The sequence below is a fragment of the Macaca fascicularis genome, chromosome 16, assembly GCF_037993035.2.
Source record: "Macaca fascicularis isolate 582-1 chromosome 16, T2T-MFA8v1.1".
NCBI lineage: Eukaryota > Metazoa > Chordata > Mammalia > Primates > Cercopithecidae > Macaca > Macaca fascicularis.
The window spans coordinates 1,161,186-1,177,546 of NC_088390.1; the positions used below are offsets into that span (position 1 = coordinate 1,161,186).

General features: G+C 55.3%; 1 protein-coding gene across 7 annotated transcripts in view; it reads right to left on the reverse strand.

The window, feature by feature from the left end:
• ABR (ABR activator of RhoGEF and GTPase) overlaps positions 1 to 16,361 on the reverse strand; it is a 230,965-nt gene that overhangs the window by 48,745 nt on the left and 165,859 nt on the right. For all 7 annotated transcript variants that reach the window (XM_045376367.3, XM_065532214.2, XM_074018143.1 and 4 more), the window contains 6 exons: positions 15,458 to 15,579; positions 11,526 to 11,691; positions 5,956 to 6,078; positions 4,889 to 4,964; positions 3,855 to 3,959; positions 2,835 to 2,909 (listed from right to left, as the gene is read on the reverse strand). In XM_045376367.3, coding sequence (XP_045232302.2) covers positions 2,835 to 2,909; positions 3,855 to 3,959; positions 4,889 to 4,964; positions 5,956 to 6,078; positions 11,526 to 11,691; positions 15,458 to 15,579 — 667 coding nt within the window. The remainder of the gene's footprint in view (positions 1 to 2,834; positions 2,910 to 3,854; positions 3,960 to 4,888; positions 4,965 to 5,955; positions 6,079 to 11,525; positions 11,692 to 15,457; positions 15,580 to 16,361) is intronic.

The window sequence follows — 16,361 nt, forward strand, 5'->3', positions numbered from 1 at the left end:
GGGACGGCTCACAGGGTCAGAGCGAGGGTTCCGGAAGGGGCTGGGGACGGCTCACAGGGTCAGAGCGAGGGTTCCGGAGTCAGACCATCTGGGCCACACCCCGGCTCTGCACAAACCACCTCACTTCCCTCCCCGGGTTCCCTGTCTGCAGAGCAGGAACAGTCATGGTGCCTACACCCTGGGCCTGCCTGTCCTGAGGTCCTGAGGTGACCACCGCTGAAGACACGGGGCCTCACCTCTGAGTGAGAACAGACGTGTGAGTGGGTCAGGGGCGGCGGGGGAGAAGGGAGTGAGGATAATCTGGGGGTAAGGAGAGATTTGGGAGCAGCTCAGCCCGGCTCTGACACCCGCCCCTGACACCCGCTCAGGCTGGAGGAAGAACGCCTGCTCCACGCCACGGGCCTGGCTCCCTGAGGTGAGGACCTCCCAGCCAGCGGGAAGCAGGAGAGGGAGGAGGGGTGGCATCTGGGGGCCGCGGAGTGGAGGCGCCTGGTCCACACACGGGCGGGACGGTCCTACAGAGCTCACTAGCCAGAAGCTTCTGAGCAGCAGCCCCCAGAAGGGGGGTCTGTGGGTTTGGAGAGAGTTCAGGAAGCTTCCACGTTAACAAGCAGCCCGAGTGGCCGTGTGGGGGTCCTGGCCAGACTTCAAGAACTGCCCTAAAGGGAAGAGGTCGGGCTCTGGTGCCGGAAGACGTGGATTCTGCTGCACCACCTGCTACTGCCTGACCCCAGGAAGGAACCTGGAGCCCCTCCGAGCCTCAGTGTCCTTGTGTGTAAAATGGGGATGGTTTCCGTGACCTCGGCAGGACGCCGGAGGCTCAGAGCAGGCCAGAGATGAGAGGCTTTGAACACGCCACGGGCTTTGACCGTGTGAGTATGTCCACACGCCGGCCACGGTCTCATCTTCTCCAGGTGCACGGCAGGTGCTGTGTAAATTAACAACTTCATTCCACATTTCTGAGCTCCTGTTCACGCCGGGGTAAAGGAGACCCGGTTCCCGCCCTCAGAGAACTCAGTGGGAGGCAAATTGTAAGTGACAAAACAGCACGACAGGTGCGACAGGTGCTATAACCGGCTTGCCCTGAGCGGGATGGGGGCACGAAGAAGGGAGGCCAGTTCGCCCCAGGAACTCAGGGAGGCTTCCTGGGAAAGGCAGAGGGCCCACAGTGTCACCTCTGTGTGGGGCGCTGCAGGGAAGGGGCGAGGGCAGACCCCACCTGCCAGTGAGGAGCAGGGAGTGGGAAGGGAGCCAGGAGCCCGGGGTTTCTGATCCTCTGTGATGTTAAGTCTTTTCTCCTCTCTGTAACTCAGTTACCTCCTCTGGCAAATAGGTAGAAACTATCAGCTGTCTAACTGACTCACAAATTCCCGTGCGGGTAACAAGTAGAGAAAAAGTGCAACGAGGTCGGGCACGGGGGCTCACACCTGTCATCCCAGCACTGTGGGAGCCGGGCGTGGTAGCAGGCACCTGTAATCCCAGCTACTCGGGAGGCTGAGGCAGGAGAATCGCTTGAACCCGGGAGGCAGAGGTTGCAGTGAGCCGAGATCGCACCACTGCACTCCAGCCTGGGGGTCAGAGTGAGACCCTGTCTCAAAAATATAAAATTAAATTAAATTTTAAAAGTGCAACCAGACTGGGCACAGCAGCTAACACCTATAATCTCAGCACTTTGAGAGGCTGAGGTGGGAGGATGGCTTGAGTCTAGGAGTTCAAGACCAGCCTGGGCAACATAATAAGAACCTGTCTCTACAAAAAAATTTTTTTTTAATTAAAAAAGAAGTGCAATCGTACTTTGTGAAACACTAAAAACAGATTTAGTATGACGAATCTACAAATAGAGGAGACAACAGGGAACGCTGCACACACACCATCATATCCGAGCCTGCTCTCCTGTCAAAATTCACAAGCGTGATTGGCTTTTAGTGGAGGCCCAGAGAGGTTAAGAAACTTGCCCAAGGTCACACAGCTTGTCATGGGCAGATATGAAGTTGGAGTCCACGTGTTTGTTGCCCTCGGTTTCTTTTTTTTTTTTTTTGAGAAGGATTCTCGCTCTGTCGCCCAGGCTGGAGTTCAGTGGTGCGATCTCAGCTCACAGCAACCTCCGCCTCCTGGGTTCAAGGGATTCTCTGGCCTCAGCCTCCCAAGTAGCTGGGACTACAGCTGCCCACTACCACGCCTGGCTTTTTTTTTTTTTTTTTTTTTTTTTGTGAGACAGAGTCTCTCTCTGTCGCCCAGGCTGGAGTGCAGTGGCCGGATCTCAGCTCACTGCAAGCTCCGCCTCCCGGGTTTACACCATTCTCCTGCCTCAGCCTCCCGAGTAGCTGGGACTACAGGCGCCGCCACCTCGCCCGGCTAGTTTTTTGTATTTTTTAGTAGAGACGGGGTTTCACCGAATTAGCCAGGATGGTCTTGTTCTTCTGACCTCGTGATCCGCCCGTCTCAGCCTCCTAAAGTGCTGGGATAACAGGCTTGAGCCACCGCGCCCAGCCTGTATTTTTAGTAGAGACAGAATTTCACCATGTTGGCCTGGATGGTCTCGAACTCCTGACCTCAGGTGATCTGCCCACCTGGGCCTCCCAAAGTGCTGGGATTACAGGCGTGAGCCACCGCGCCCAGCCCCTAGGTTTCAGACAGCTTCAGGGAGGGCTTGAGAAAGAGGACTTTGGAGACAAAGGGCAGGGGTGACTTCCCTGCCAAGAGGAGCTGGTTTCTGGCCTTCAGGGGAATACCCCATGCCTAAAGGCGCGCTGGCAGGCCCCCATCCTGGGCAGAGCAGAGCAGTGCGGGATCCACAATGGCCCACCCAACCTCGTCCTGGCTAGGGCACTTACTGGCTGATTGCTTAAATCCCTTGGCAGAGTGGACGATGACATGAAGGAAGCCATAGAGTCCTGGAGACTCGTCGTCTGCAAGAGAGAAAAGCCCCCAGGGCAGAGGGTGGTCAGCGGGTCCCTCGGCCTGGAGGCCGGCAGGAGGCAGATGGGGGATGAGACTCAGCTGAGTCTTGGTCCAACATCACCACCTGGTGGCCAGATGAAAAAGTTTCCGAAGGCCACTGCTTCCTCGGATGTGAGCTGCCCGGGGTTGGGCTGGAGGGTCCTTCTCTCCTCCGCTCAGCCTGGGGGTGTCCAGCACACCCACCATCCTGGCCCAGGGACTTAGTACCATTCCCCATGGCTACGGTCCCTCCCTCCGAATCCTGCCTATCCTGGTAGTGACAACTGACCGATATGAGAAATCATTCCGCTAATGGCAGAGAGAAGGCCCAGCTCTGGCCCCGCTTGGGACACAGGGGTCCCTAGATGCCCCTCCTATGACGAGGAAAGCTTGCCTTCAGAACCCCGTTCACAAAGTGAACCCTTTTCCAGCACACAGGCAGCGAGAATCCACCCACTCTGGTCAGTTCCCAGCCCTGATCACAGCTCCCCACTGCTCAAAACCGCCCCCAGACTCCTGGACTTACGGGATTAACTCCAAACTCCCTGGCTTGGCATTTGAGGCATTTCAAGAGCTGGTCCCTGGAAACTTCCAGCCTCATTTCCCATACACCGTTTTATCCACCAGCTCCACTCTCTCATGAATATATTAACAGCACAATCTCAGTGCACCAGGGTGCCAGTTCTCCCAAGCCAGACAGAGTGGCCCAAGGAAAAGCCCAGGTCATCTGGAAACTCAGGAGACAGTCGCCCCTACCTAGGCTCTCTGTGTCCCTGGCCAGTGAACAGTCTCAGCACAGCCGAGCAGGGATCAGCCATTTACAGCTACGTGTCTGCCTGGGTCCTTATGGGAAGCCGGCCATGCTCTGGGGGCTGGGACCTGCCAGTTGGGCAACCTCAGGTTCCCAAGCTTACCATCTTTATTGCTGGTGACAGGAATGTTGTGTACAGTCCTAAGCTTGAAACAGGATCCTGTGAGCACCTGGAGCTCCACTGAGCTCAGGACAAAGGCCTGGAGATCTGGAGGGAGAGCCGAGAGAGAAGGGAGCGTGGGCACTGGTCCACTAGGACCCTCTGCTCTTCCCTGGGGGCTGCAGGAAGACGGCCTAATCCCTGGGGCAGAGTTGGTCCCTGCGAGGGAGGGGGAAGGATTTGTGGACACAGGGGTATGGGTATAGGTGCTGTCAGAGGGGTCAGAGTAGGAGAATCTGACTGAAGAGGTTTGCGTGTGTGCGTGCGTGCGTGTGTGTGTGTGTGTGTGCGTGTGTGGTGTATGTGTTTTGGTTTTGTTTTTTGAGAAGAAGTCTTGCTCTGCTGCCCACGCTGGAGTACAGTGCTGTGATCTCAGCTCACTGTGTGTGTGTGTGAGTGTGGTGTATGTGTTTTGGTTTTGTTTTTTGAGAAGAAGTCTCGCTCTGCTGCCCACGCTGGAGTACAGTGCTGTGATTTCAGCTCACTGCAGCCTCCGCCTCCCGGGTTCAAGGGATTCTCCTGCTTCAGCCTCCTGAGTAGCTGGGATTACAGGTGCCCGCTACCACACCCGGCTAATTTTTGTGTTTTTAGTAGATGGGGTTTCACCATGTTGCCCAGGCTGATCTCAAACTCCTGACTGGGATTACAGGCGTGAGCCACCGCACCCAGCCTGTGGGGTGGGTGTGTGTGTGTGTGTGTGTGTGTGTGTGTAAAAGAAAAAGAGGGGCAGAGAGAAAAAGAGAAAGCCCAGGCTGGGCCCTGGGTCCAGTCCCAGGACTAAATCATCATGTCTTTAAGCCAATCACTTAGATTCTTCAGGTCTCAATATACAACATCCTTAAATGCCCATCCCCGGCACCTTTGAGGGTGACTGTGAGGGCCAAAGACGTGATACTGGACACGAAATACTTAGAAATACAAAAGGCCCATCATTGCCACAGACATATTCGGGGAGTGCGGAAGGGGCAGGAATTTACCCTTCTTCTGTAGTTTCTGAATTGCTTCTCTCCACTCTGACCTCTCGTAGTCCGAGGACAGTAGGAACAGGTAACTCTGAAGAGAGACGAGAATGCAGTGGGTGACCACAGTCAGGCCAAACGTATTCCCAGATACTGGGGACCCCACCAAATCTCCTTCTTTTTTTTTTTTTTTTTTTTTGAGATGCAGTCTCGCTCTGTCGCCCAGGCTGGAGTGCAGTGGCCGGATCTCAGCTCACTGCAAGCTCCGCCTCCCGGGTTCACGCCATTCTCCTGCCTCAGCCTCCCGAGTAGCTGGGACTACAGGCGCCCACCGCCTCGCCCGGCTAGTTTTTTGTATTTTTTAGTAGAGACGGGGTTTCACCGTGTTAGCCAGGATGGTCTCGATCTCCTGACCTCGTGATCCGCCCGTCTCGGCCTCCCAAAGTGCTGGGATTACAGGCTTGAGCCACCGCGCCCGGCCGCTCCTTCTTTTTTTTTTGAGACAGAGTTTCACTCGTTACCCAGGCTCGAGTGCAGTGGCACAATCTCGGCTCACTGCAACCTCCGCCTCCCAGGCTCAAGCGATTCTCCTGCCTCGGCCTCCAGAGTAACTGAGATTACAGGTGCGCGCCACCACGCCCGGCTAATTTTTGCTATTTTTAGTAGAGACGGGGTTTTGCCACGTTGGCCAGGCTGGTCTCAAACTCCTGACCTCAGGTGATCTGCCCGCCTCGGCCTCCCAAAGTGCTGGGATTACAGGCGTGAGCCACCTTGCCCAGCCCAAAGCTCCTCCTTATCCCGGCACGGCTGACCTTGGAGAAGGAGGCAGCTGGGGGTGTGTGGGTGAAGGGGAAGCTCCTTCCTGGAAAGCCAAGGTGACAGGAGCAGCCGTGCCAGGGACGGCCAGCAGAGGGCACTCATTCCACACAAGTGGGGAGAGTGAGTCAACAGCTGGAGCCACGGCAGCCTCCTTAGGAAGAGGGACCCGAGTTTCTGGTTCCTACAGGTTGGGGCCAGGAGCCATAGACTGGGCCGCTCTGGACTAAGGAAGGGGCTGTCTTGGTCCCACCCCCACCCTTCCTGACCTTTCCATTCCGATTGTGGATCCTGAACGGGATTGTGGGGGAGTTGAGCAGCAGCAGGAACTCATTCTCAAACATCTTCTTCTTCAGGCGCTCGATGGCCCGGCTCTGGCCTTTGTTGGCTTTCTGTAGGAGGTGGGGACACAGAGGGTTTCGCTCACACTCGGGCCTTTCTCACGAGCAGCACTAGGCACGACACTCCGCTGTGTGTTAATCGTGCTCTTTACATTTTCCGTATTTCATGATGTTTTGACATCTTGTGGCAGGAGAGGCGGGTACCGGGGTGAGAAACTGCTCCCCCGCAGGGCTCGCTAATTTCTAAGACTGTCAGTGACGCCCTGTGAGCACAGCTCTCATTCACACACCCACTGATCCAGAGCCCATGTCCCCAGCTACCTTCTCTACCCGACGCTCACTCACCAAGCCAGCATCTCCTCTGCCCCACGTCACCCAGGGCCGGGGACCAGGTCACTAGAGACCACCCCTCTAGCCCAGGGCTGCCAACGTAACAGAAGCCAGCCAGTGCCAAGCCCTTTCCCTGCCCTGCCCTGTTTCTCCACGGAAAAGTTGTGGCCACACTTTCCTTCCACTCCTGCCTCCTGCTCAAAGCTGGCGCCTCCCCACGTGGCCCTGGGCGGGGTGCTATGCCTCCTTCTCTTGGGAACCCTAAATAACACAAATATTACAGCAGCATTAGCCTCTCTGGACTGTCACTCTGTTGCCTCCACACATTCAATTCCGGGCACAACAGAGACAACTGCTTAGGAAAACCTCAGACACCTTTCAGCCTGAAGCTCCGCCTGCCAGCCTGGCACCGAGGCCCCCACAGCAGGGTTCCGGCCCCCCTGTCCCGCGGACAACCCACCCGGCCCCCTCGGCTCAGCCTCCCTCCCTCACCAGCCATTCATCCTCTGTGGGCAGAGCCTGCTCCCTCAGTGTTCCCAGTTTCTGTCTATTTCATAAAGGATCCTCTCCCTTTTATTAACCGCGATTATGCTTCAAGTCTCAGCGTGCAAGGCCATCCTCAAGCTCCTAAGTTAGAATTCATCTCTGGAGCGTTTTGTTCTTTTTAACCCACTGGACTGGCAAAATTGTAACGAATGTTCCCAGCCAGTGTTGTGACACCGTGGGGGACTGTCACCCTCACACACCGCGGGGGGAATGCCATCGGTCACAGCTTTTTCAGACGTAAGCCTGACAATGAAGGGCACACTCACTCTGCCCTGACCCTCCCCCCGGAGGGGATCTACTGCAGAGACGCACACGCGCAGCGGTGTTTACTGTCGACCCGCCTGCTAACAGCGAAGAATCAGAAACCATCCAAATATCCAGAAACATCTGCATGCAGTCAAGCGACAGAGCAGGACGCAGTTGTTAAAAAGAATCTGATGCCGCCGGGCGCAGTGGCTCACGCCTGAAATCCCAGCACTTTGGGAGGCCGAGGTGGGCGGATCGTTTGAGGTCAGGAGTTCAAGACCAGCCTGGCCAACATGGTGTAACCCCGTATCTACTGAGAATGCAAAATCTACCGGGCCCGGTGGCGGGCGCCTGTAGTCCCAGCTACTCAGGAGGCTGAGGCAGGAGAGTCGCTTGAACCCGGGAGGTGGAAGTTCCAGTGAGCCAAAATCTCACCAGTGCACTCCAGCCTGGGTGACAGAGCGAGATTCCATCTCAAAAAGAATCTGATACATCCAAAGGGCTCAAAGACCCACCGTGGGGTGAAATGCTGAAGTTGCAAAACAGCACGTGTAGTCTAGTCTCATTGTACACACACGTGCGCACACAAACACACACACACAGGTACACACCAGTATAAGCAAAGAAGAGTTCAGAAGAACACACCTCCAGCTGTTAGCAATGGGAGGTGGGTGGCGACCAGCTTTACCCTGTACATACTGGTACTATGAGCATTTCTCCTTATAACAAGCCAGTATTACACTGGTGATTAGAAAAAACACGAAAGTTTTAAAAATTATTATTAAAAGGACAAGGCTGGGCGCAGTGGCTCACGCCTGTAATCCCAGCACTTTGGGAGGCCAAGGCAGGTGGATCACAAAGTCAGGAGTTCGAGACCAGCCTGACTGACACGGTGAAACCCCGTCTCTACTAAAAACACAAAAACTTAGCCGGGCATGGTGGCGTGCGCCTGTAATCCCGGCTACTTGGGAGGCTGAGGCAGGAGAATTGCTTGAACCCGGGAGGCAGAGGTTGCAGTGAGCCGAGATTATGCTACTGCACTCCAATGTGGGTGACAGAGTGAGAATCTGTCTCAAAAAAAAAAAAAAAAAGAACAAATCACTGCTTCTTCCATGACTCAGAGGACGGCACCTGTGCCTCTCTAGTGACTCACCACATGTGCCATGCTCTGTGGTCAGCAAGGGGCGTATCTGCTTCCTCCACTGGACAGGGATATCCATGAGGCACCCGGCGCACCCCAGGCACTGCAGCCAGTGGGGCTCAGTGAGTGTTGACTTGACTGGGCGTAAGGCCACGTCTGCACAGCTGGGGCAACAGCGGGGGCAGGAAGCCTGCTGACTCCCGGGCGGGTGAGAAACCAGCACACAGGATGCTCCTGGGCGGGGACTGTGGGCAGGGCCCAGCGGTTCAGGAGGGGGACAGCTGTGCTGGTGAGGGAGCTCCCTCTGGGCAGATGTACCCCCATCCTAGGACATCCCCGGCCCTGAACACTCCTGGGTTATAATGGTGATCTTTCTTTCCCCTGTTCAAAGAGAGATGCTTGAGTTGAAAGAATCCTTAGAGAGGCCATCTGGTCATGTTTTCTTCAATAATTGTTTGTTTATTAAGTACCTTTTTTTTTTTTTTTTGAGATGGAGTCCCACTCACTCTGTTGCCCAGGCTGGAGTGTAGTGGCGCGATCTCGGCTCACTGCAACCTCCACCTCCCGGGTTCACACAGTTCTCCTGCCTCAGCCTCCCAAGTGGCTGGGATTACAGGCGCCCACCACCACATCCAGCTAAATTTTGTACTTTTCGTAGAGAAGGGCCTTCACCATGTTGGCCAGGATGGTCTTGAACTTCTAGCCTCAAGTGATCCACCTGCCATGGCCTCCCAAAGTGCTGGGATTACTGGCGTGAGCCACCGTGCTGGGCCCTAAGTACCTATTTTTTACGTGTTAAGTATTAGGAACATAAAACAGAAGAAAACAGCGCTGTCAGTGGAGTTCACTTTCTACTGGGGAAGAGAAGAGGCTGACAATGCAATTATAATTCAGTAGCATTTAAGCAAAGCCACAGGTAAACAAAAAGCCACAGGATCTGGGGACAGGGCACCCAATGCAGACTGTGGTGGCCGTGGGTGTCAGAGAAGCTTCCCAGGGGCGGTGAGGCCTAAGCTGAACCTGAGAGGTGAGGAAAAGAGACCAGACTGACCAAACCGCTCCACGCCCTTCCTCCACGCCAGGCCCTTCCTCAGCTCCAGGCCCTTCCTCTGCTCCCTGGGAGGCTCCTCTTGCGGTGCCTTCCTCTAAACACTGTTGTTGTGTGAACTGAAGGCTTTAAAATGTTCCTCTAAACACTGTTATGATGTGAACTGAGGGCTTTACATGTTCCTCTAAACACTGTTGTTATGTGAACTGAGGGCTTTACATGTTCCTCTGAACACTGTTGTTGTGTGAACTGAGGGCTATGCATGTTCCTCTAAACACTGTTGTTGTTATGTGAACTGAGGGCTTTACATGTTCCTCTAAACACTGTTGTTGTTATGTGAACTGAGGGCTTTACATGTTCCTCTAAACACTGTTGTTACGTAAACTGAGGGCTTTACATGTTCCTCTAAAACACTGTTGTTGTTATGTGAACTGAGGGCTTTACATGTTCCTCTGAACACTGTTGTTATGTGAACTGAGGGCTTTACACGTTCCTCTAAACACTGTTGTTATGTGAACTGAGGGCTTTACACGTTCCTCTAAACACTGTTGTGTGAACTGAAGGCTTTACATGTTCCTCTAAACACTGTTGTTGTGTGAACTGAGGGCTATGCATGTTCCTCTAAACACTGTTGTTATGTGAACTGAGGGCTTTACATGTTCCTCTAAACACTCTTGTTGTGTGAACTGAGGGCTATGCATGTTCCTCTAAATAGCACTTTGGCTGCATCCATGCACACTGGTATGTAGTACACTCATTTCCAGGCAGCTCTAAACAGTTTACAGTTCCCATTTTGAATTTTGATTTCCTCTTTACCTTGTCAGTTTGAACTTTCCAAACCAATATTCTTTTTTTTTTTTTTTTTTAGACAGAGTCTCACTCTGTTGCTCAGGCTGGAGTGCAGCGGCGCAATCTCAGCACACGGCAACCTCTGCCTCCCAGGTTCAAGCAATTCTCCTGTCTCAGCCTCTTGAGTAGCTGGGATTACAGGCGCAAGTCACCACATCCGGCTAATTTTGTATTTTCAGTAGAGATGGGGTTTCACCATGTTGGCCAGACCAGTCTCGAACTCCTGACCTCAGGTGACCTGCCTGCCTGGGCCTCCTAAAGTGCTGGGATTACAGGCGTGATCCACCACGCCTGGAAAATTTTGTATTTTTAGTAGAGATGGGGTTTTACCATATTGGCCAGACTGATCTCGAATGCCTGACCTCAGGTGATCCACCCGCCTCAGCCTCCCAAAGTTCTGGGATTACAGGTGTGAGCCACTGCGCCCAGGCTGACCAATTTTCTTGTTCACTTCTAATTTTACTCCACTGTGGTCTGTGAACATGACTTGTATGCTATCAACTTTTTGAAAAATGTTGAGATTTCCTTAGTGGCCTGTTATAGGATAAATGTGAATGTTGCACACATGTGTGACAACAATCTCAGTTTTCTGTCAGGGCACAAGCTTCTTGGCATTTTTACGCCAAGCGTGTTAATTGTGGCATTCAGGTTCTCTCTCTCCTTATTTATTTGCCTACTTGATCTGTCAGTTTCTGAGAGGCCTCTCAGGTCTTCTTCCTTGCACAGGTCCTGCTTTTCCTTACAAAAGCCTCCTTTTTCTTCTCTTGCTTCCCCAACCCCCCTGCCTTTTTTTTTTTTTTTTTTTTTAAATACAGAATCTCACTCTATTGCCCAGGCTAGAGTGCAATGGCATGATCTTGGCTGACTGCAACCTCCACCTCCCGGGTTGAAGCCATTCTCCTGCCTCAGCCTCCCAAGTAGCTGAGATTACAGGCGCCCACCACCGTGCCCAGCTAATTTTTGTACTTTTAGTAGAGACAGGGTTTCGCCATGTTGGCCAGGCTGGTCTCAAACTCCTGGCCTCAGGTGATCCACCTGCCTCGGCCTCCCAAAGTGCTGGGATTACAGGTGTAAGCCACTGCGCCTGGCTGCTTGCTTCCCCTTTCTATCGTGTTCAACATGCACTGCTTTCCAGGGCACTCTCCATGTTAGCCCCACGAAATCCTGAGCACTGACCCCCTCGATCTGCTTGGAGCTACTGTAGTTGGGGTCTTTCCCCTAGTAACTACACACTCAAGGCTCCCTCTCAAACTCTCAAACCTTACAACTTCCCACCTCCACCTCCCCCAGCACAGCTGGCTCAAAGGGCCCCAGGCTCAGATACCAAGCTCTGCTCACCTCCTTCTGGATTTCACTCTTGAGGGCAGAGATCTTCATCTTCATGTCCTCCAGCTCATGGTCTGGGAAGGGGTGCACCTGGGGGCTGGCCTCAGATTCCTCGGGGGACGGAAACACCAGGTCGGCCAGGGGAATGTACCACTTACAGTCATACTGCTGGTGCTTCCTGCAAATGAGCCAGAGGGAGCCATGAGCTAGAGGGAGCCTGGCTCTTCCAGCCTCAACTCCTGGGTCCAGAACCACAGAACCACTGACAGGGGTTGACTGAGAACTTGCCAGAAGCAAGAACGATCCCTGCTCCTGAGAAGCCTGACTAGGAAACACACACGTGGAGCACATGGAGTGATGAGAGCTGGGTTCTGGGGTCTGTCCCGCCTGCAGGGAGCAACTCCACCCCATCACCTTACCAGGCTTCTGGCCTAGACGATTCATGTTGTCAAACATCCCAAACCACTTGGGTATCAAGAAGAGCAAAGCCCTCCTGGCTGGGCTCACATTTTCCTATTCCCCACCCCACACTCCTCCCTCCCTTCTAGACTATCCACATTCAATATCCTTCAGGCTAGCAATGGAATACAGGTGTTATTCCGAATGCCAACTCTTATCAAGAGAGGTCACATGGGTCAACACTGGGTGGAGGATTACAAAGCCACATCCAAGTCTAGCAAGAAAGCGTGCTCTGGTTGATTAGTAATGTCTGCCATGGCAAAGGATGACAGGCAGAGGCATGTGTGATTAGCAATGTCTGCTGTGGCAAAGGACAACAGGCAGAGGCATGTGTGCTTATTATTGCCATCTCTGCCTCAGAACAATCTCAAACATGATCTAGTTCCAGGGAGTCATGTCCTTTATTATTATTTTTTAATTATTTTTATTTTATGAGATGGAGTTTCGCTTTTGTCGCCCAGGCTGGAGTGCAATGGGGCGATCTCCACTCACTCCAACCTCTGCCTCCAGGGTTCAAGCAATTCTCCTACCTCAGCCTCCCGAGTAGCTGGGATTATAGCCGCCCGCCATCACACCCAGCTAATTTTTGTACTTTCAGTAGAGACGGAGTTTCGCCATGTCAGCCAGGTTGGTCTCGAACTCCTGACCCCAGGTGATCCACCCGCCTTGGCCTCTCAAAGTGCTGAGATTACAGGTGTGAGCCACTGCGCCCGGCCAGTCATCCCTTTATTGAAGTTCATAATAATCGATCCTTCCCCTAAGACTTAGATTTGCACTTCTCATTCTGACCCAAGTGTTGTGGTGGGTGCATGGCCTGCTACCCCTGTGCCGTACTTGGGGGCACAGCCAGCCAGGGAGGGCTGAAGGGGAGAGGCAGGATAGCCTGGTAGTAAACACACTAGCTTTGGCATCCCATAGACATGGGTTTGAATCCAGACTGTCGCTTCTCAGCTGGGAGAAGGGGTGTGCTTGGCACGTCGTAGGTGATCAGTAAGTGTGGGTGGAAGAATGTGTGAATGAACGCGGAATGAGCCTCTCTGCTCAAGGCACAGAGCCGACCCACATTATCGGGTAGAGAGGAGGAGGCACAAAGGAGCTCGCACGTTAGCTTGGGGTTCCAATCCCACCTGTGCCTCTAGCTGTGCAAGCTTGGGCAGCTTATTTACCTTCTCCAAGGCTCTTCTCTCATCTACGATAAGGGAACAACAGTCACTACTTTGTGGAGTTGTTGGGAGGACTAGAAATCATGTATTCAAAGGATGTGTCACAGCACCTGGCATGGCCTAAACCCTCAATAAATAGTAGCAGGAGACGTGGTGAATATTCACAGCACTGCAGTTAGCAGAAATTCAGAGATGTCTAATAAAAAGAGAATGCTTAAGTAAACGATTGCACATCCACTGGTAACCGTGCAGGAAAGTAAAAGGATGATTATGAAGATGAGGCAGCAACAGGGAAACTGCTTATGACACGAAATAGAAACAGCAGAGCCCCAAATTGGGTATTCGCTGTGATTATGACTGTGTGAAGAAACATGAGAACATTTAAAAACAGGGAAGGAAGCAGCGGGGCAGGAGGCAGACCTCATGCTTCAGTGGGGAACGGGGTTTCCTCCAATGTCCTTATATTATCTTTATAATTAAAAACATGACTTATTTAAAAAAAAAAAAAAAAGGCTATGTGGTGAAATTAGGTTAATTAATACAGTTTTTAAAAGGAAAAATCCGGCTGGGCACGGTGGCTCACGCCTGTAATCCCAGCACTTTGGGAGGCCAAGGCGGGCAGATCACCTGAGGTCAGGAGTTCGAGACCAGCCTGGCTGACACGGCAAAACCCCGTCTCTACTAAAAATGCAAAACTTAGCCAGGTGAGGTGGCGTGCACCTGTAATCCCAGCTACTCAGGAGGCTGAGGCAGGAGAATCACTTGAACCCGGGAGGTGGAGGTTGCAGTGAGCCAAGATCACACCACTGCACTCCAGCCTGAGCAACAGAGCAAGACCCTGTCTCAAAAGAAAAAAAAACCCACAAAGCTGCTGAAGCCTCCATGGGGGGCAGGGTCCGGCCCCCTTCCCCCAGCCCATGTCCCTGGACTCACACTCAACACGCAAAGGTCCAGCTCCCTCCCTCGGCCCTGTGTCCCTGGACTCGCACACTCACCCTGCAGAGGTCCGGCCCCCTTCCCCACCCCGTGTCCCCGGACTCGCAGTCACCCCGCAGAGGTCCGGCCCCCTCCCCGTGTCCCCGGACTCGCACTCACCCCGCAGAGGTCCGGCCCCCTCCCCGTGTCCCCGGACTCGCACTCACCCCGCAGAGGTCCGATCCCTCCCTCACCCCGTGTCCCCGGACTCGCACTCACCCCGCAGAGGTCCGGCACCCTCCCCCACCCCATGTCCCCGGACTCGCACTCACCCCGCAGAGGTCCGGCCCCCTCCCCCTCCCCGTGTCCCCGGACTCGCACTCACCCCGCAGAGGTCCGGCCCCCTCCCCCACCCCGTGTCCCTGGACTCGCACTCACCCCGCAGAGGTCCGGCCCCCTCCCCCACCTCATGTCCCTGGACTCGCACACTCACCCCGCAGAGGTCCGATCCCTCCCCCACCCCATGTCCCCGGACTCGCACTCACCCCACAGAGGTCCGGCCCCCTCCCCGTGTCCCCGGACTTGCACTCACCCCGCAGAGGTCCGGCCCCCTCCCCCTCCCCGTGTCCCCGGACTCGCACTCACCCCGCAGAGGTCCGATCCCTCCCCCACCCCATGTCCCCGGACTCGCACTCACCCCGCAGAGGTCCGGCCCCCTCCCCCTCCCCGTGTCCCCGGACTCGCACTCACCCCGCAGAGGTCCGATCCCTCCCCCACCCCATGTCCCCGGACTCGCACTCACCCTGCAGAGGTCCGGCCCCCTCCCCGTGTCCCCGGACTCGCACTCACCCCGCAGAGGTCCGGCCCCCTCTCCCTCCCCGTGTCCCCGGACTCGCACTCACCCCGCAGAGGTCCGGCCCCCTCCCCCACCCCATGTCCCTGGACTCGCGCACTCACCCCGCAGAGGTCCGATCCCTCCCCCACCCCATGTCCCCGGACTCACACTCACCCCGCAGAGGTCCGGCCCCCTCCCCCTCCCCGTGTCCCCGGACTCGCACTCACCCCGCAGAGGTCCGGCCCCCTCCCCGTGTCCCCGGACTCGCACTCACCCCGCAGAGGTCCGATCCCTCCCCCACCCCGTGTCCCCGGACTCGCACTCACCCCGCAGAGGTCCGATCCCTCCCCCACCCCATGTCCCCGGACTCGCACTCACCCTGCAGAGGTCCGGCCCCCTCCCCGTGTCCCCGGACTCGCACTCACCCCGCAGAGGTCCGGCCCCCTCCCCGTGTCCCCGGACTCGCACTCACCCCGCAGAGGTCCGGCCCCCTCCCCGTGTCCCCGGACTCGCACTCACCCCGCAGAGGTCCGGCCCCCTCCCCCTCCCCGTGTCCCCGGACTCGCACTCACCCCGCAGAGGTCTTCTTCAGCTTGGCACACAGTAGGACATCTGTAAAGAGGAAGACATGCCGCAGCTTCCGGGAGCTCTCCGACACTTCCACCAGGAAGCCGTCCTTCACCAGCTGTCGTGTCTGAGGGAGATGGCAGACCCCAGCCTGCTCAGAGGGGAGTGCGGCCGAGGGCCGAGCCTGCATGCGGGGGCACGGCCAGCCAGGGAGGGCTGAACCGAGGGGCGGCATAGCCTGTAACCCCTTAACCAAGGTGGGTCAAGCACTGCCTTCGGAGTCACACGGATGTGGGTTTGGATCCCGACAGGCTTCTCAGCTGTGATCTCAGGCGGCTCCCTGACCTCTCTGAATCCCAGTTCACCTGCTGTAAAGTGCGTATGATGATGTCTGCCTCCTAAGGTGACTCATCGAGATGGTGCGTGTACAACAGCACAGTGCCTGGCACATCAAGTGTGCGCAACGCATGGGGCTCTCCGCAGCTACCCCTGGTGCCCCCTGCCCAGGACAACCTGGTTTCTCCACCCTGGGGCACGTACATCCCCGCTTGCAATCCCTCCTGACCGCGGCAGAGAACTTCATCTAGTTCCGGCTCAACGGAGAGCTGAGACCCGCTCAGGCCTGTCGGGGCTACTCCTCCCTGGCTTCTCTAGCCCCCCAGGGGACGAGACCTGGGTGGTCCAGCCTGGGGCTGCAGCCGTGTCCAGAGGGGACCTGCAGCCAACTCTAACTCGGGCTCTGGGTGGTTTCTGCTCCACGTGGGATTTCAAGAGTTTCCAACCCCCGCTCAGAGCCAGGAGGCCGTCCCCATCTGTCCCAGCCTTTCCTATATGATACACGGTGTGACCTACGTCTGCTGTAACATGTAGGTGAGCGTATTCAAACTATACAATTAAGATGACCGAGGC